Genomic DNA, 17352 nt, shown 5'->3' with positions numbered 1-17352 from the left:
GTACAGGAGCGTTTTTTATGGCCGCCACCTTGGCCGGAGCAGGGCGGATACCGCCAGAATCAATCAGGAATCCCAAAAACTCAACCCGGGGAACTGCAATCCGACACTTCTCAGCTTTAAGCTTCAGCCCTGCCTGTCTAAAATGGGTGAGGACAGCCCTAAGCTTAGCGATGAGGTCCACCTGATCCTCGGCCGCGATCAGGACGTCATCGAAGTAGGGCACAACTCCCTGAAGCCCATGGAGCAGCCACTCCATTAAGCTCTGAAAAATGCCCGGAGCAACACTAACCCCGAATTGCAGGCGGGTACATTTGAATGCCCCCCCCCGGTGAGTAACAATCATCTGGGCCAGGGCAGTGGCCTCATCCACTGGAAGCTGCTGATACGCTTGAGCGAGATTCAGCTTCGCGAAGACCCTCCCCTGGCCCAGTGAGTGTAATAAATGCTGTACCACGGGGACAGGGTAATGGTTAGCCTGGAGTGCCCTACTGAGGGTTGCCTTATTCTGATCAATCCGTCGGGCTTGAGGGGGATCACTATAGGGGTCTCCCACTTAGAATGCTCCACCAGTTGAAGGACCCTTTGCGCTATCAATTTGTCCAACTCCTGGTCAACCCTGGCCCGCAGTGCAAGTGGCACCCTTCGAGGCTTCAGCCGGATAGGAGCTACCTGAAGATCCAGATTGAAGGAAATGGGGAGCCCTGTATATTTACCGAGTTGGCCATCGAACACATCCACGAACTCGTGGGTCAGCTCAGTAGAGATGTCGGAACAGGTTGTATGAATTCTGGACATGCCCAGATGCAGAGCAGCAAACCAGTCTAACCCCAGCAAGCTGGGAAGATGGTGCCTCACGACAATCAGTGGCAGGCGACCTGAAAAAGAGCCATAGACAATGTGGAAAGAGCCACAGCCTAAGTGGGAATATGCTTTCCTTGATAGTCCTTCAGTTAAATAGGGCACGACTGCAGACGCCGCTGGGAGAAAGTTGGGATTAATGCTTTAAGAGTAGACCAGGCAATCAGGGATCGGGAGGAGCCCGTGTCGAGCTCCATGCGGCAAGGCGAGCCTTCTAAATGGACGGTAAGGTAAATCTTGCTGGCAGAATCAGGAGTGGAAGCATGGCTGACGCCCACAGCATCAACCTCTGCATCACGATACACATCTACACGGTTCTCGTGGCATTCGAGCCACTTGGCCTTCTGTCGCTTGGGCGCAGGCTCCTCTGTGTGATCAGGGAGTGGGAAAACCGCACGGCAGACCCTGGACAGGTGGCCACGCTTTCCGCAATGGCGGCAGATGGCAGACTTGAAATGACACTCAGCTCGGTTATGCTGACCGCCGCAGCCCAAACAACTGCCTTGGGGGGGGGTTGACAGTGCCCGTCGCTCGTGGCTTCCAGGTGGCCTTGAGACAGCTCACTCCTCCCTCTGTCTCGGCAGTGTCTTCCTCGTCCGACCCCTCACAGTGGATGGACTGGGGAGGAGTAGGCACAGGGGCCCCTCCAGCCTGGAACCATTGAATTTCTGCTGATGACTGGGCTGACATCTCGGAAGCCCTGGCCTCATCCATGGCTATCGGGAGGGTTAGGTCAGAACAGGCTAACAGCCTGCACTGCAGTTTCAAATCCCGCACTCCACAAACCAGCTGGTCAAGGAGTATGTCATCTAGCTCACAGAATTCGCAGTGGAGGGCAGCCATTTGCAGGGAAGCCATATACTCATTAACAGACTCCCCTGCCCTCTGAGACCGCTGATGAAAGGCATGACGCTGGGCTATCTTAGAGGGAGCGGGAGAGTAATGGTGCTTTAACTTTTCTAACAGCGTCTCCCAGGGCACAGTAAATACCGGTTGTGGGGCAGCCAGAGCCCTGGCTGTTCCAAAGATTTCTTGGCCACAGGAGCTCAAAAAGTACCCCCTCTTCCTGGCACTGGTCAGATCGGTCAGGTCGTTGGCTTGTAAAAAACACTCAAATCACTCCAAATAATCGTCCCAGGTCTCAGAGGCTGGCTCAAATGGCGTGAAAGTTGGAAAGGCGACCACCATCACGACTGATGCCAGAATGAGTCCGTGACACAGACACCAATCAACTTAGAGTGCCTCAGCTCAGTCGATGTACTCAGTCAGGCGCCGCCTCAGGCCAATCCCACCTTCGTCGCCAGATGTTACGTTTAGAGTGGACGGCACCGAGGCCAGGCTGCTGAGAACACCAACTTTATTGTTAACAGAGAACGGAATATGAACAGTCGAACCCCGCGCAAGGTAAGCAAAGAACTCTAACTCGCCGCCTGGCAGCTGCTTAAATAGCGAGCTGTCAGACAGTGTGAACCAATCTGCAAGCCGGCAATTCCCGCTAATTTAGTTGCTCGCATCTCCACCAATCCGCGCCTGCTGGCAACATAGCCTGCGCGAGGGAAGTCGTAACGATGAGGACTCAACACAGCTGGTCCCACCCACGCTGCCCCTTTCCTCCCAGGAGTCTCCACACAGCCCGTTTTGGACGCCAGATAAGTACAGGGCTCGTGCAGAGGCTCTGGGAGGGCGTTTTCGGCCTCCGAAGGGCCTCCGGGGAGGGTGGGGGAGGCCGTTTTTTGCCCTCCCCAGCCTCCAGGAAAGCTTCTGGAGCCTGGGGAGGGCAAAAAACGGGCCTGCCGGGCCCACCGAAAGTTGGGAAATGGGCCATTTCCAGCATCTGGAGGGCCCCTGGGTGGGCGGGGAAGGCCATTTTTGCCCTCCCCAGCCTCCAGGAAAGCTTCTGGAACCTGGGGAGGGCAAAAAATGGGCCTACCGGGCCCACCAGAAGTTGGGAAACGGGCCATTTCCAGCCTCCAGGGGTGGGGGAAGTCATTTTTGCCCTCTGGAGGCTTCAGATAGGCCTGCTAGGCCCAAAATGGGATGTGGGGAGGTAGTCATGCGCACATATTCGGGGTGCAGGATGCATTGAATTATAGGTGTGGGCACATGCACATATGATCCCCCCATGCTCCCCCCCACTTTTGGCGTGCGACAGCAAAAAGTTTAGCCATGTTTAGGGTTTAGGGTATTGTTTTCTGCTAGATTGTTTGCCTGATATTATTCCCTGCTTATCTGGTTGTTAGCTCCTGGAGAGGATGTGTTTCAGTATTTTTGTTTCCTTTTTAGTTTTTTAATTGTCTTGTTTGAACGCTGTGTAAATTTGGTTTATTTCTAAGTGTCTATTGATAGCTGATTTATCTAAATGCTAAATTTCTAGGAATTCCCTAGCATTTTTGGATTTTAGGATGCTCACAGTTTCCCCATTAAGTTGTGGTTGTAGGAAACAATGAAATTCAAAAATAAAATCCTTTGTATTACCAACCGTTAGGAAGTAGTCATGCTAAAACAGCACATGGGTAGGAAATTTGGATGATAAAAGCATGTAAAACAAATGAGAGTGGGAAGGGGGTTAATGTATTCTTTTTTTAAAAAAAATAATCTTTATTAAATATTTACAATAAAATTAACACACAATGATGATTGGAAAGCAATATAGGAAGCGAAATATAGAAACACATAAACACAGGACTAAAACGAAACAACAAACATGACTAACCGAGAGTTAAGCTCACTCTCCAATTAATATTAACTAATATCATCCTAGCCAAACATTTCAATGCAATCAAGTTCTTTTTACTAACTACAAAACAATTGGTCTGTTTTTATCAAAATTATAAAGAGTTATAAAGCCTAGTAAATATCTAGTTAATCTAATTAGACGATTTTATCACCCTTCTCCTAAGTTTAACCTTCTTTTGAGCCAGACAAAGCATCTGTCCCAACTTCTATTATATACTGAATCTTTCTTGTCTTTTAAGATATACGTTAGCCTGTCCATCTCAGCACATTGGAGAATCTTGTTTATTGTCAGATGGTCAGGGGGAGTATCTGCATCTTCCCACAGATGAGCAAATGCCATTCTAGCCGCTGTTGAGTCATGGACAAATATATACCAATCCTTCTTGTCGATGTAGTCCGGTCTTATTCCAAGTAGAGGTCTGGGTGAAGGGGAAAGCTCACACCTGTTATTTCCAGCAGCCACTGCTGTATTTTCCCCCCAATAATGTCTAGCTGATGGACAAATCCACCACTGATGGAAGAAAGTACCCTTGGCTGACCCACAATTCCAACATCTATCAGAAGATCCTGGGAACATCTTAGCGATTCTGGCAGGGGGAAGATACCAACAGTAGATCATTTTATAAAAGTTTTCTTTGAACGGGGAAGAAAGGGTAAGTTTCATAGTTTTGTTCCATACATTTTGCCATGCATCAAGCTGAATTGTTGTTCCAATATTTCTCCCCCAGGCAATCATCGTGTCCTTTACAATCTCCTCCACCATAAAATTGGACAGAAGAAGATTGTAAACGTTGGAAATAAATTTCCTTCGGCCACCTAGGAGAAGCTTGTCAAAAGTTTTAAATGAAGGGAGATACCATGTTCCTGTTTATCCCTAGCGAATCTAGTTTGAATTTTCACATAGGACCACCAGTCTCTGTCTAATCCTCTAGTTTGGAAATCGGCTCTAGGTCTAAGTCTCCCAACTTCATCCAACAAGTCACCATAAACCCAGTTCCTCTTTATATTGTGCACAATCGGAAGGGTCACTGCGTCTAACGGAGACACCCACTTAGGAATCTGTGTGTAAACTTGCTTCTTCACCGTTTCCCGAACCCTTAATAAAATTCCTAATATAATGATTAGTAAAATGTTTGGACTGTTTGTCTTTCTGAGACCACAAGAAGGAATGCCATCCCCGCTGCAAATCATATCCTTAAATTACCAAAATGCACTTTCTTGAGAGGATCACCCAATCTTTTATCCAAACCAGGGATGAAGCTTGGTAATAAAGCTCCCACATAGGGAGCCCCAAGCCACCCCTTGTTTTGTGCTCTTGCAGCATTTTTCTTTTTATACGGGGTTTTTTACTCTGCCAAATAAATTTACTTAGAATTTGGTCTAATTTCCTAAAAAAGTTTTTATCCAATCTTGCAGGAGCCATTTGGAATAAAAAGATCCATTTCGGTAAAACATGGGCTTTTATCGCAGCAATTCTACCCAAGAATGAGATCTGAATATGCCGCCATCTCTCCACTTCATTCGCTGTGTCTATTAATAATTTGGAATAATTGAGCTTCTTGATAGAAGAACATCTATTTGTAAGATAAATACCTAAATATTTAAGTTTTTTGACACAATTAATCCCCATAATACTTTGGATCTGTTCCTTTTGGGCAAATTTTTTGACAATTTTTTTGTTAACATTTCGGTTTTATCCTTATTGATTTTTAATCCCGCTACCTCCACTTATTCATCTAATTTAGTAAGTAATTTTGGTCCCGTAATAAGGGGATCTTCTAATATGAAAACCAAATCGTCGGCGAATGCTTGGAGTTTGTATTCTTCCCCTTTAACGTTTAAGCCCTTAATTTCCGAATCCTGCCTGATCGTCTTAAGAAGTGGTTCAAGTGTTAAAATAAAAAGCAGCGATGAAAGAGGGCATCCTTGTCTGGTACCTTTATAAATCTGTATCTCATCTGATAGTGATCCATTAAACAGTAGCCTTGCCGACTGTTTAGAATAGATGGCTTGAACTGCCCTTGTAAATTGAGACCCAAAACCCATCACTTCCAATTGTTGTATTATAAAATTCCAGTTGACTCTGTCAAAAGCCTTTTGGGCATCCAGAAAAATCATTACCATTGGTTTATCAGGGTGTGTCTCATGGTATTCTAAGGCGTTCAATACTACCCTTACGTTATCTTTTAGGTGCCTATGAGGCAGGAAACCATTCTGGTCTTGGTGGATAAATCGGGACAGGAACACCCGGAGTCTCTCAACTAGTATTGTCGCAAAAATCTTGTAATCCACATTCAGGAGCGAGATTGGCCTATAGTTCTGGATCAGAGTTTTATCTGTATCGGGTTTCGGGATTAGGGAAATGTAGGCTTCCGTCCAAGACCGGGGTATCCTAGAGTGTAATAAAACCTCATTAAATAGATCTTTAATGTACAAACTGAGTGAGTCAAAGACTCCTTTATAAAATTCACTAGGAATCCCATCCGGTCCCGGAGTCTTGCCATTGGCTTGTTTCTTGATAGCTACTGCTATTTCCCCAACTGTAATTTCTGCATTTAAAATTTCTTTACAGTAATCCGGAATCATCTCCAATTGTAGATTCTGGAGATAACTCTTGAGTTTATCTTCCTGATGTATTTCTTGGCTATATAAGGAGGTATAAAAATCTTGGGCCACCTTTGCTTTTTGCTCTGTAGTACCTACCGAATTGCCCATAGAGTCCTGTAAAAATTTAATCTTTCTAGTTTCTGCCTCTTTTCTTAATCTATATGACAACCACCGGCCCGGCTTATTAGCATGCTCAAATTGGTTTTGTCGACATTCCGGAATTTTATTCGCCAAATCGTTTTGATCTAGAATAGATAACTCATGCCTAATCAAGTCAATTTTCTCCTTAATCAAATTATTATGCAGATCTAAACGCAGCTCTCCTTCAGCTTTCTCCAATTCAGCCATTAACTCAATCTGTTTGGCCTTCTCCTTTCTCCATTTGGTAGCTGTATATTTTATTACCAATCCCCTAACTACTGCTTTGACAGTATCCCAAATATTTTGAAGGGAAGTATCTTCTCTCTTGTTTTCGGTAAAAAAATTATCTAATTCTTTTTTAATCATATTTATAAATCCCTCATCTTTCATGATCTCAGCCCTCATAGACCATCTCGCTCTTCTAGTGGACCCCTTCCATTTTATTACCAGGGGATGGTGGTCTGCCCATATATTCGTCCCTATTTCAACTGAATTTATGCCTTCTTTCAAATCTGATGTTGACCAGACCATATCTATTCTAGACCACGCTCTATGCCTGGAGGAGAAATATGTAAAATGCTTTTGCATAGGATGGAAGTCTCGCCAGACGTCTCTTAATCCTATTTCTGTTCTTAGGTTATCCCATGTTTTAGGGAGTACCTTCCTATGCCCTTTTTTATGTTTAGGAGAACCCCTTCCTGGATCATAATCAATTGAAGTATCAGCAATCGCGTTGAAGTCACCTACTATGCATACATGCTCGTAATTTAATTCATTAATTTTCTTATGCAAATCTTTAAAGAAACCCATTTGGTTAACATTGGGGCATATATATTTACTAACAATACTATTTTTTGGCCAATACTAATCTCTAACATCAGTATCCTACCCTCTGTATCTGCATATACTTGATGTTTCACCAGGCCTCTCCGATCGTAAACAACAACTCCCCTTTTCTTCTGGTTGGCCAAGGATACATACAACTTCCCCAGTTTGGGATAAATTAAAATCCTAGAATGGTCTTTCCTTATATGGGCCTCCTGTAAACATATAATATCATAATTATCTTTTTGAAGTTTAGCCCAGACCTTTTTCCTCTTAGTGGGAGCATTCAGGCCATTGATGTTAACGGAAAACAGGTGGAGCACCTCATCCATACCTCTACTTACCTGTGTTCTTGAGTTTCTGGGATCTGGTCTCGATTTGGAAATTTGTTCCTCTTTCTTCTCCAGATTGGGCTGTGTCTTTGTCATGTCCAATATGCTCTGTGGCTGTTGTTTCCTGGGTTACCTCTTCTTGGCTCTTACATAGGTTACCACCTTCACTCTCTTGGTCACTAAAATTAATATAGGCCTCCACGAAGTCCTGCGCTTCCTCTACGGTTTCCAATCGTAACCTCTGCTCTTGCCAGGTAAACATCAGGCCTTCCGGTAGAAGCCAACGATAACTTATTCCTTGTTTCCTCAGCCATGTTGTCAAAAAGTCATATTTCCTCTGAATGTCTTATACTCGTCTCAGGAGCTGGGGCAATACTGTTAGTATACTTACAAAGTATCTTTGTAAGTAAAAGCTTGGTCCCTCATTTTCCAAAACACTTCATCCTTTAGTGCTGTTCTAGTAAATCGAACATGGATCTCTTTAGGGAGCTTGTTGCATCAAGCATAACTAGTATATACTTGGTACACATCATCAATATCTCTTGAAACTTCTGCAAAATCTCTTCCAGTAATTCCTGCAACAATCTCTCCCATTAGTACATCCAAGCGCTCACCTTTCTCTTCAGAGACATTCTGAAACCGTAAGAAGTAGCCAGATCTATCCATTTCGAGGAAGATAATCTCTTCCTCATTTTTTTTTTATTAGCCAAGGTTTGCCGGAGTTTGAGCCGCTCCATCCTACAGGTCACCTTCTCGGTCTTTATCTCAGAAGCTTGAATCCATTCCTCGTGATTAGTCAAAGTATTTTGGACCTCCTCAAACTTTGCATGAAACAACCTGGTCTCAGTAGTTAATGTTTCGACATTCCTCTTCAGCTCTTCCAAGATCTTTGACATTGAATCTTGATTTTTAATCAACATCTCCTGTATAGACTGGAGAATATCTTGCGTCGATGCTTTTCCCGGAGTAGCCACATCTTCAGATGATCTTCGTAGCGTCACAGAGTGTTTGCTGGAGATGAGGCTGAAGAGGTCGTGATTGCCTTCTTCTTCAAGGTAGTAGTCATGGTAGCCATTTTGATATTCCTAAAAAGTCTTTCCAGGCAATCATACAACATCAAATGGTTTCACCGCCTATTATCAAAATTCACTCTTGCTTTGCTATGTCCAAACCACACTAGGGGTAAATTTACTCACTAATTCCTACTGGCTATCTAATTCCTATTGGCTATCTAAAAGGAAATAGGAAAGGGAATGGGAAAAAAAGGGTGGGGGGGGGGAAAGTCCAACTATAATGAATCTAGGTGCAGTTAGCAATTTTGGTCACTAGATGGCAGCAAACACCAACTTCTCCATTTCTCCAGCTCTTCTTGCAGTGGAAGCAAATTAAAAAACGACGGCTCATACAAATGGCATTCTTCAAAACAGAAAATGTTAATGCTAAGTCAAAGATAGGAAAATCAAAGGAAGCACAGCACTCTTTCATTCAAGGTCCGTGGGGAATCGCATTCCCAAACAGTAAGTCAAAATTCAAAATTCACCAGTCGTAAAAACAGGATGAAATCAGATCACAATAATCAGTTATAATCCAAGGTTGATAATCTTCTCAAACTGCCAACAAACTTCATTGCCACCTCACTCAGTTTAGGCTCTGGGAGTAGGAAATATTTTAAACTCCACTACCTTGCAGCTTCCAATCGAATCACAGTCTCAAATTAGCAAATCAGTCTTTTAGTTTGGCTGGGATGAATAGACTTCCTCAAGCAATATAGCCACAGCCTTGGGGCGCCATAGCAGGCATCCTCTCACTGTGCCGACATCGGGGAGGTACTTCAGTCTCTTCGTGCAGCCTGCACTTTCCACATGGAGCTGGCAAACTCCCCTCTTTCCCACCAAGCTTTTCCGCTCGGTGGTGGCTTCAAAGAAGTTTCAATGAAGCCGCCGGGTACAGCAAACGGAGAATCGGCTCAGGAGAAGAGTCCCTTGCCTCCTCCGGCTGCTGTGACATCACAGGATTAATGTATTCTTAATAGGCGCCTTGGATTAGTTGTAACCCCGGAGGACCTATCCAATGGGACCAAAGGGGAGGGAATGGGGCGTTGCTATAGGGTGTATAGTCTCTGGCTAGGGGTTTGCTGGAAATATTACATGAGGGAAGTCATTGGAGAATACAGGCAATAGCAGATGAAGTATTGAAACATTATGGATGCAAAGGAATTTATACATAAACTAAGCAAATCATTGATAAATATTTAATATGTAAAAAGGTAAACAGACAAGCCATAAGAAGGCAACAAGCTGGAGGAAGGCCCCTGCTTTCAGACCTTTTCAATGTATTCAGGTGGATTTTACTGAGTTACCTAAGATAGGGAGGCTAAATACCTGCTGGTAATTATTGATCATCTGACAGGATGGGTGGAAGCTTATCCTTGTAGTAATGAAACCACAAATGTTGTGTCTAGAGTACTGCTGGACCAAATAGCACCTAGATATGGACTGATCACTCAGATTGATAGTGATCAGGGAAGCCATTTCACTTCCAAAGTATTACAAAATATAATGGACACTTTGGGAATAGATTGGAAATTCCACATGCCTTGGCACCCAGAAAGCAGTTCAAATATTGAACGAGCAAATGGAAAAATAAAAAATCCTTGACCAAATTAATATTAGAGACCCATTTGTCATGGACCAAATGTCTACCCTTGGCTCTCTTGAGAATAAGAACACAACCAAGGAAAGATGTTGGGTTATCACCATATGAACTAATGTTGCATTTACTCCAGGGGAAATTTGCATAGATTCGTTGCAAACTAGAGATAGAGTGCTGAGACAATATGTGTATAAACTGTCCAGCTACTTTGATGTTCTTAGGAAACAAGGATTGTTGGTGCAAACACCTCCGTTGGAGTTTCCAATCCACAAATTCCAAATCGGTGACTGGGTGCTGATCCAAAGCTGGAAAGAGAAAAAACTCACACTCAAATGAGAAGGACCTTTCCAGGTGCTGCTGAAGTCCGAAACAGCTGTCCGGAAGGCAGAGAAAGGCTGGACACAGTATATCAGAGTGAAAGGACTGTGGAGGCCCCAACAGAGTGGGAAAGCATTCCTCAAGCAGACCCACTGAAGCTAACTCTAAAGAGGAAATAGAGTTTAAAGAATTATTAATCTGTGAAATTCGTCTAAGCAAATTCAAACTTTTTAAATAGCTGGTGAAGAAATAATAGAACTAAATCAGAGGAGGTGGGAGAAAGACTTGGTCAAACCCCTATCACTTCTGAGGAAGTTACATAGAGACATTTGCTATCTTTAGCTGGGAATTAGCAAGCAGAATCGTGAAAATTGATAAATACTGTGCAGTGGTGAAATGTAAAATTTGTTACTACCGGTTCTATGAGCGTGGCTTGGTGGGGGGTAATGTGACTGGGTGGGCGTGGCCAACTTATTTTTTTTTTTACTTTTAAAACCATTTTTTCTACAACCTCTTCGGCTGAAGAGGTTGTAAAAAAAATGCTTTTAAAAGCCTCTGACAATCTCAGCTGAGTTGCCTGATAATCAGAGGCTTTTTTTTCTTTTAAAAGCCTCTGATGATCCCAGCTGCCTGATCGTCAGAGGCTTTTTTCTTTTAAAAACATTTTTTTCTACAACCTCTTCGGCCGATGGGAGGGGGCAAGGATTTTTGTTACCGGTTCTCCGAACCACCTGCCACCATTGCTACTGGATTGAGCGATCCTGTCCGATTCGGGAGCATTTCACCCCTGGTACTGTGGATGTGTTGGTTCTGTGACTGCAAGTGTTGGTGTGAGTGCTGCTGCTGCAATGCTGCTGCATTGTTCAGATTGTGTCCCAGTACACAGAAATTATAAGGAAGAGTGCAACATTGTCGTTATTGAGGATTTGATCCCAGAATGATGAGCCTTTTCCAAGTGTTGGTGTTACTGGGAATTTTTAGAACTTTACAGGGGCTGTGTATTTTAGATGGCCCAGGCCATTGGACAATGAATAACCAGGCTTTACAATATCAAGAGTCTGAGGCCTCTCAGAACTTGAGTTGTTATAACTTATTATCCTTATACTGCAATCAGTTAAAGGAAATTAGGCAAGCATTGCACCAGAGTTGTAAGGACCAGCAGAACCTCAGCTTGTGTAACAACATTCAAGGGATACAATGTAATCAAGGATACACCCAAGTCAGTTTTTCACTCATTTTATGAGGAGATGACGAAAGGGTATGAGTTAATGGCAGAGATAGCTGATGCTAACATAGCTGAAAGTATAGCTGGTATATAGAGAATAGAATAGAATAGAATAGAATAGAATAGAATAGAATAGAATAGAATAGAATAGAATAGAATAGAATAGAATAGAATAGAATAGAATAGAATAGAATAGAATAGAATTTTTTATTGGCAAAATGTGATTGGACACACAAGGAATTTGCCTTGGTGCATTTGCTCTCAGTGTACGCAAAAGAAAAGATACGGTCATCAAGAATCATATAGTACAACACTTAATGATAGTCATAGGGTACAAAAAAGCAATCAGGAAACAATATCAATATAAATCATAAGGATACAATCAACAAAATTACAGTCATATAGTCATAAATGGAAGGAGATGGGTGGTGGGAACGATGAGAAGATTAATAGTAGTGCAGACTTAGTAAATAGTTTGACAGTGTTGAGGGAATTATTTGTTTAGCAGAGTGGCATTCAGGAAAAAGCTATTCTTGTGTCTAGTTGTTCTGATGTGCAGTGCTCTATAGTGTTGTTTTGAGGGTAGGAGTTGAAACAGTTTATGTCTGTAAATATTTTCACAACCCTCTTTTTGACTCGTGCAGTATACAGGTCCTCAATGGAAGGCAGGTTGGTAGCAATTGTTTTTTCTGCATTCTAATTATCCTCTGAAGTCTGTGTCTGTCTTGTTGGGTTGCAGAGCCAAATCAGACAGTTATAGAGGTGCAGATGATAGACTCAATAATTACTCTGTAGAACTGGATCAGCAGTTCCTTGGGCAGTTTGAGCTTTCTGAGTTGGCGCAGATAGAACATTCTTTGTTATATATATATATTAAATGTAACAAACTGTTTTGTCTGTGGAGGTACAAAAGTGGGAGGAAGGTGGCCATGGGAGGCCAGTGAGGTAGATCTAAGTAATACTAGCTGGAGTTGGGAATTTAATTTTACCTAAACTCGAACTGGTGCATGGGTATTAGATTACGAAATAATAGGGAAAACATGCTTAAAAAAAACAGAACCTGGTGAAGATGTAGGAGATATGGTGCGTGAAGGAGTCTTGGCTTGTAACTCCAGTAACCAACCAGAATGGTGGAGTGGAACTAATAGAACGTTGGCAGGATGGTATAAAAACATTTTCAGTAAATGGAAAGGACTGGAAGGAATCACCAGAATCCGTCACAAAAATATAAGCCGGGTGGCACCAGAGGGGTTATACTGGATCTGTGGGAAGAAGGCATATGTACACCTGCCAGTTAATTGGAGTGGGACATGTATATTAGGAACCATATGCCGTAATTTTTTTCTAATCCCTATCCAGAAGGGAGAGATTTTAGGGGTACTAGTATATGATGACCCTGGAGCAGCCGGATATAGACCCAGGGTAAAGCGGGGAGTAAAAGATAAGAAGCAGAGTAAGGCAAAAGAGAGACTAAAGAAGTTGATGGGGAATAAAGTACTGAAATTCTCGAGGTGGGCACCCTCAGATTGGCCTCCAGAGAGGATAATCACAGTATATGATCCTGCGACATCGGCAGCGGAGGGAATTTATAGGTACCGCACTCCAATATATATGCTAAATAGGATAATGTTGTGGCCCCGCCCTCTGAGCCTGTCCCATTGGAGGAAGAAAGCTCCGAGCATGAGGAAGAGGAGTCAGCCAGGCCTCCCTCTCCAGGCCCCTCCCCTCTGGCATTGTCTCAAGTGCCGGCCGAGGGAGAGGAGACAGCTGATTTGGATCAGAGTGATGAGGAAACATCATTCCTGGACGCACGCCTCCGAAGGCATGATAAACGTTTGCAGCAGCTTAGGAGGCGTGCTAGGGATTAGAACTGAGTCACTGGACCACACCCCAGAGACTATATAATAGAGGGTGGTGGGCAAGGTTCTTTGTGACGAACAAAGCAAACCTTGGATAGTCACTAAAGCCTCGTCCGGAACTGCTGAGAGAAAGATTTAAAGTGTCGGAAATTTGGACTCTTGAGTATTTATCTTTCTGTTTTACTTTGAAAATAAAGTCACTTGGCAGACGGTGTGTCTATCACTGCCAAGTGGGAGATAAGACCTGGGTGCGTTCCAAAGTGTTTCCTTAACCCTCGACTGGCTGTGTTGGTGTGTGTGTGGGTACGGGGACAGATCATCATGTTCGTCACCCCATACTCCATCGTTAACCCACGATGGACCAACAGCTGCAGCAGCAGTTACAGCAGATACTGCAGGCCAATCAGCTTCTGCAACAGCAAGTAGCACAGCTAACTGCCCAACTTGCTTTGGGAAATGCTCCTGCAGCTCCACCTCCTCCCCCTCCCCATCCGAGATGCCCAGTGAACGTGCCAGATAGGTTTTCTGGGCAGCAGGAGATGTTTCCGGCCTTCTTGGGACAATGCCAACTGTTTATGGCGATGAGGCCGGAGGATTTTCCGGATGATCGGGCTCAGGTGGCATTTGTTATCAGCTCCCTCTCTGGCACTGCCGCCCGATGGGCCACGCCCCTGTTGTTGCAAGATAGCCCCTTGCTCCTGGACTTTCAGGGCTTTTTACAACACCTGCGCACCATGTTTGAGGACCCCCTCCGGGTGCAGATGGCAGCGAGGCGCATCAAGGACCTCCGCCAAGGCAAGCGCCCCCTGCAGGACTATATTGCAGAGTTCCGACTGCTAGGCCAGGATTCGGCTTGGAATGAGGTGGCGCTGATGGACGCCTTCCAGGACGGCCTTTCCGATGAGATGCAGGACGAGCTGGTTCGTGTGGAGGCGCCACCGACCCTCAACGCGCTGGTGACCCAATGCCTGCGCATCGACGCCCGCCTGCAATGGCGACGGCCCCGTCGGGCTCTTCCGGAACCATCGACAGCGTCGGCACCCCCGCGTTTCGCACCGACAGCGCTCCAGACCGCACAGCGTTTTGTGGCGATGGCTGAGGAGCCCATGGAGCTCGGAGCAGCCAGACCTCAACTGACGGCCCAGGAGTGGATGCGGAGACGTCAAGGGGGGTTGTGCCTCTATTGCGGCGAGGCGGGACATTTTGCCGCCTCGTGTCCCCGGAAGCGGAGTGGACTGCTCAAGCCTGTTCCGGAGTCTCGGCGTGACCAGCCGGGAAACGGGCCAGGCCTGGCCTAGGGGAAACTCTGGGTCAGGCACGTGACCATGCCCCGCTGGAGTCGGCGGCTGTGGACTGTGAGCCCCCTCGGCACCTGATTTTGAACACCCGGGTGTTGTTGGCTAACCGGTCAGAGGGCCTCCAGGCGCACGCGCTGGTGGACTCGGGGGCCACCACAAACTTTATGGACCAGGCCTTTGTGGCCCATTACAAAGTCCCCTTGGTTCCAGTGGACCCTCCGTTGAGGGTCGAAACTATAGATGGGCGGGAACTCGTGGCGGGGCCCATCAAATCCGCTACCCAGCCCTTGCGCCTCGCCATTGGGAACCATGAGGAGGCAATCCAGTTTTACGTAACGGCGGATCTGCACTTTCCCTTGGTCCTGGGGATGGCCTGGCTTCAGGCGCACGACCCTCAGGTGGCGTGGTCGAGAAACGCCATCTCGTTCCCGAGCCTGCAGTGTGTCAACCACCTTCGCCACACCTGCGCCGGCCAGGACGTCTCTGCCCCAAACGTCTCCTTGCCTCCGGAGCTGACGCCCTTCGCCGACGTGTTCAGCGAGAAGGAGGCGGACCGCTTGCCCCCGCACCGACCCTACGACTGTGCGGTGGACCTAATGCCCAACGCGCCCCTGCCCTCGGGACGCCTGTACTCCATGTCGGAGCCCGAGCTGGCCGCCTTACGGGACTTTCTGGAAAAGAACCTGGCCCGTGGGTTCATCCAGCCTTCGACCTCCCCGCTCTCGGCCCCGGTCCTCTTCGTTAAAAAGAAGACGGGGGACTTGCGCCTGTTTTGCGACTACCGGCGCTTGAATGCCATCACAGTGCGAAATCGCTACCCCCTGCCGCTGATCCCGGAGCTGATGGAGAGGTTGCGGGAGGCCTCGATCTTCACTAAGCTCGATCTCCGAGGGGCCTACAACCTGGTGCGCGTGAGAGAGGGGGACGAGTGGAAGACAGCGTTCGGCACTTGGTACGGACACTTCGAGTATACCATCATGCCGTTCAGATTGACCAACGCCCCCGCGGTCTTCCAGCACTTGATGAACGATGTGTTCCGGGACATGCTGGATCAGTTCGTGGTGATCTACTTGGATGACATTTTGATCTATTCCCGGACCCCGGAAAGTCACCTCCAGCATGTCCGCCAGGTCCTGCAGCGCCTGCGGGAGCACCAGCTCTATGCGAAGTTGGAGAAATGCTACTTCTTCCAGACTTCCATAGAGTTCCTCGGGCACATCATCACCCCCGAGGGCATCGCGATTGACCCGCACAAGGTGGAGGCCTTGCGCAGTTGGGAACCCCCGCGTCGGGTGAAGGACGTCCAGCGTCTGTTGGGATTCGCCAACTACTATCGGACCTTCATCCCGGGCTTCGCCACCCTGACCTTGCCGTTGACCCAGCTCCTTCAGAAGAAGGTCCCGTTCCAGTGGGGGCCCCGCAGCAGCAGGCCTTCGAGGTCCTCAAGCAGGCCTTCCTCACGGAGCCAGTCCTGAGGCACCCCAATCCACACCGTCCGTTCGTGGTGGAGATGGACGCGTCCAACGTGGCGATTGGGGTGGTGCTGCTACAGGCTCCGGTGGATGGCAGCACTCTTTTTCCCTGCGCATACTACTCCCGGAAACTCAACCCTTCCGAGCGCAACTACACCATCTGGGAAAAGGAGTTGCTGGCCATCAAGGCCGCGTTCGAGGCTTGGCGACATCACCTCGAGGGGGCCCGACACCGGGTGGAGGTGCGGACGGACCATCGGAACCTGGAGCACCTCACCACGGCCCGGAAGTTGAACCAGCAGCAGATCCGGTGGTCGTTGTTTTTCACCCGGTTCAACTTCCACGTCACATACATTCGAGCAACCTCAACCAGAGTGCGGACGCGCTATCCCGTAAGCCGGAATACTTTTGCCCCAAGGACTCCCTTCCCCCCCGGACGGTGCTGCCAGCGGACTCCTTGGCCGCGGTCCAGGAACCGGTGGATCTGCGGGCTCAGGTGCTGGAAGCGCAGCGACGGGACGACTGGTCGCAGCAGCAGAGAGCGGACGTCGGCCCCGCGTCCCCATGGACTGTGGAGGAGGGCTTGCTCAGACACCGGGGTCGGCTGTACGTGCCCACGAGTCCACTCCGAGCCCTCGTCATGAACCAGTGCCATGACAACCCCGCGGCGGGGCACTTCGGCTTCTTTAAGACTTTGAACTTGGTGACGCGGACTTTTTGGTGGCCTCGGGTACGGCACGACGTGCACGCCTACGTGACGTCCTGTGTGACGTGCCGACAGGCCAAAGCCGCGTCCGGCCCCCCTCCTGGACTCCTCCAGCCACTGCCAACACCGGAGAGACCGTGGGGAGCCATCTCCATGGACTTCCTGACAGACCTGCCCCTGTCCGCTACGTACACGACCATCCTCGTGGTGGTGGATGCGCTCACGAAGATGGCACATTTCATACCGTGCCATGGCCTGCCCTCGGCCCGCACCACGGCTCGCCTGTTCCTGCAACATATCTTCCGCCTCCACGGCCTGCCGGA

General features: G+C 47.2%; 1 protein-coding gene across 1 annotated transcript in view; it reads right to left on the bottom strand.

The window, feature by feature from the left end:
* Positions 1-17352, bottom strand: part of PPEF1 (protein phosphatase with EF-hand domain 1) — a 120571-nt gene that overhangs the window by 56999 nt on the left and 46220 nt on the right. Inside the window, exon 6 of the mRNA XM_070943842.1 lies at positions 10478-10633. Within this exon, the coding sequence (XP_070799943.1) occupies positions 10478-10633 (156 nt within the window). The remainder of the gene's footprint in view (positions 1-10477; positions 10634-17352) is intronic.

Source organism: Pituophis catenifer, unplaced genomic scaffold (assembly GCF_029215685.1).
Source record: "Pituophis catenifer annectens isolate HBS135680 unplaced genomic scaffold, rPitCat1.0.hap2 SCAF_4, whole genome shotgun sequence".
NCBI lineage: Eukaryota > Metazoa > Chordata > Lepidosauria > Squamata > Colubridae > Pituophis > Pituophis catenifer.
Note: the sequence above shows the minus strand (reverse complement) of the source record. Positions and strands in the feature narration are given on the sequence as shown.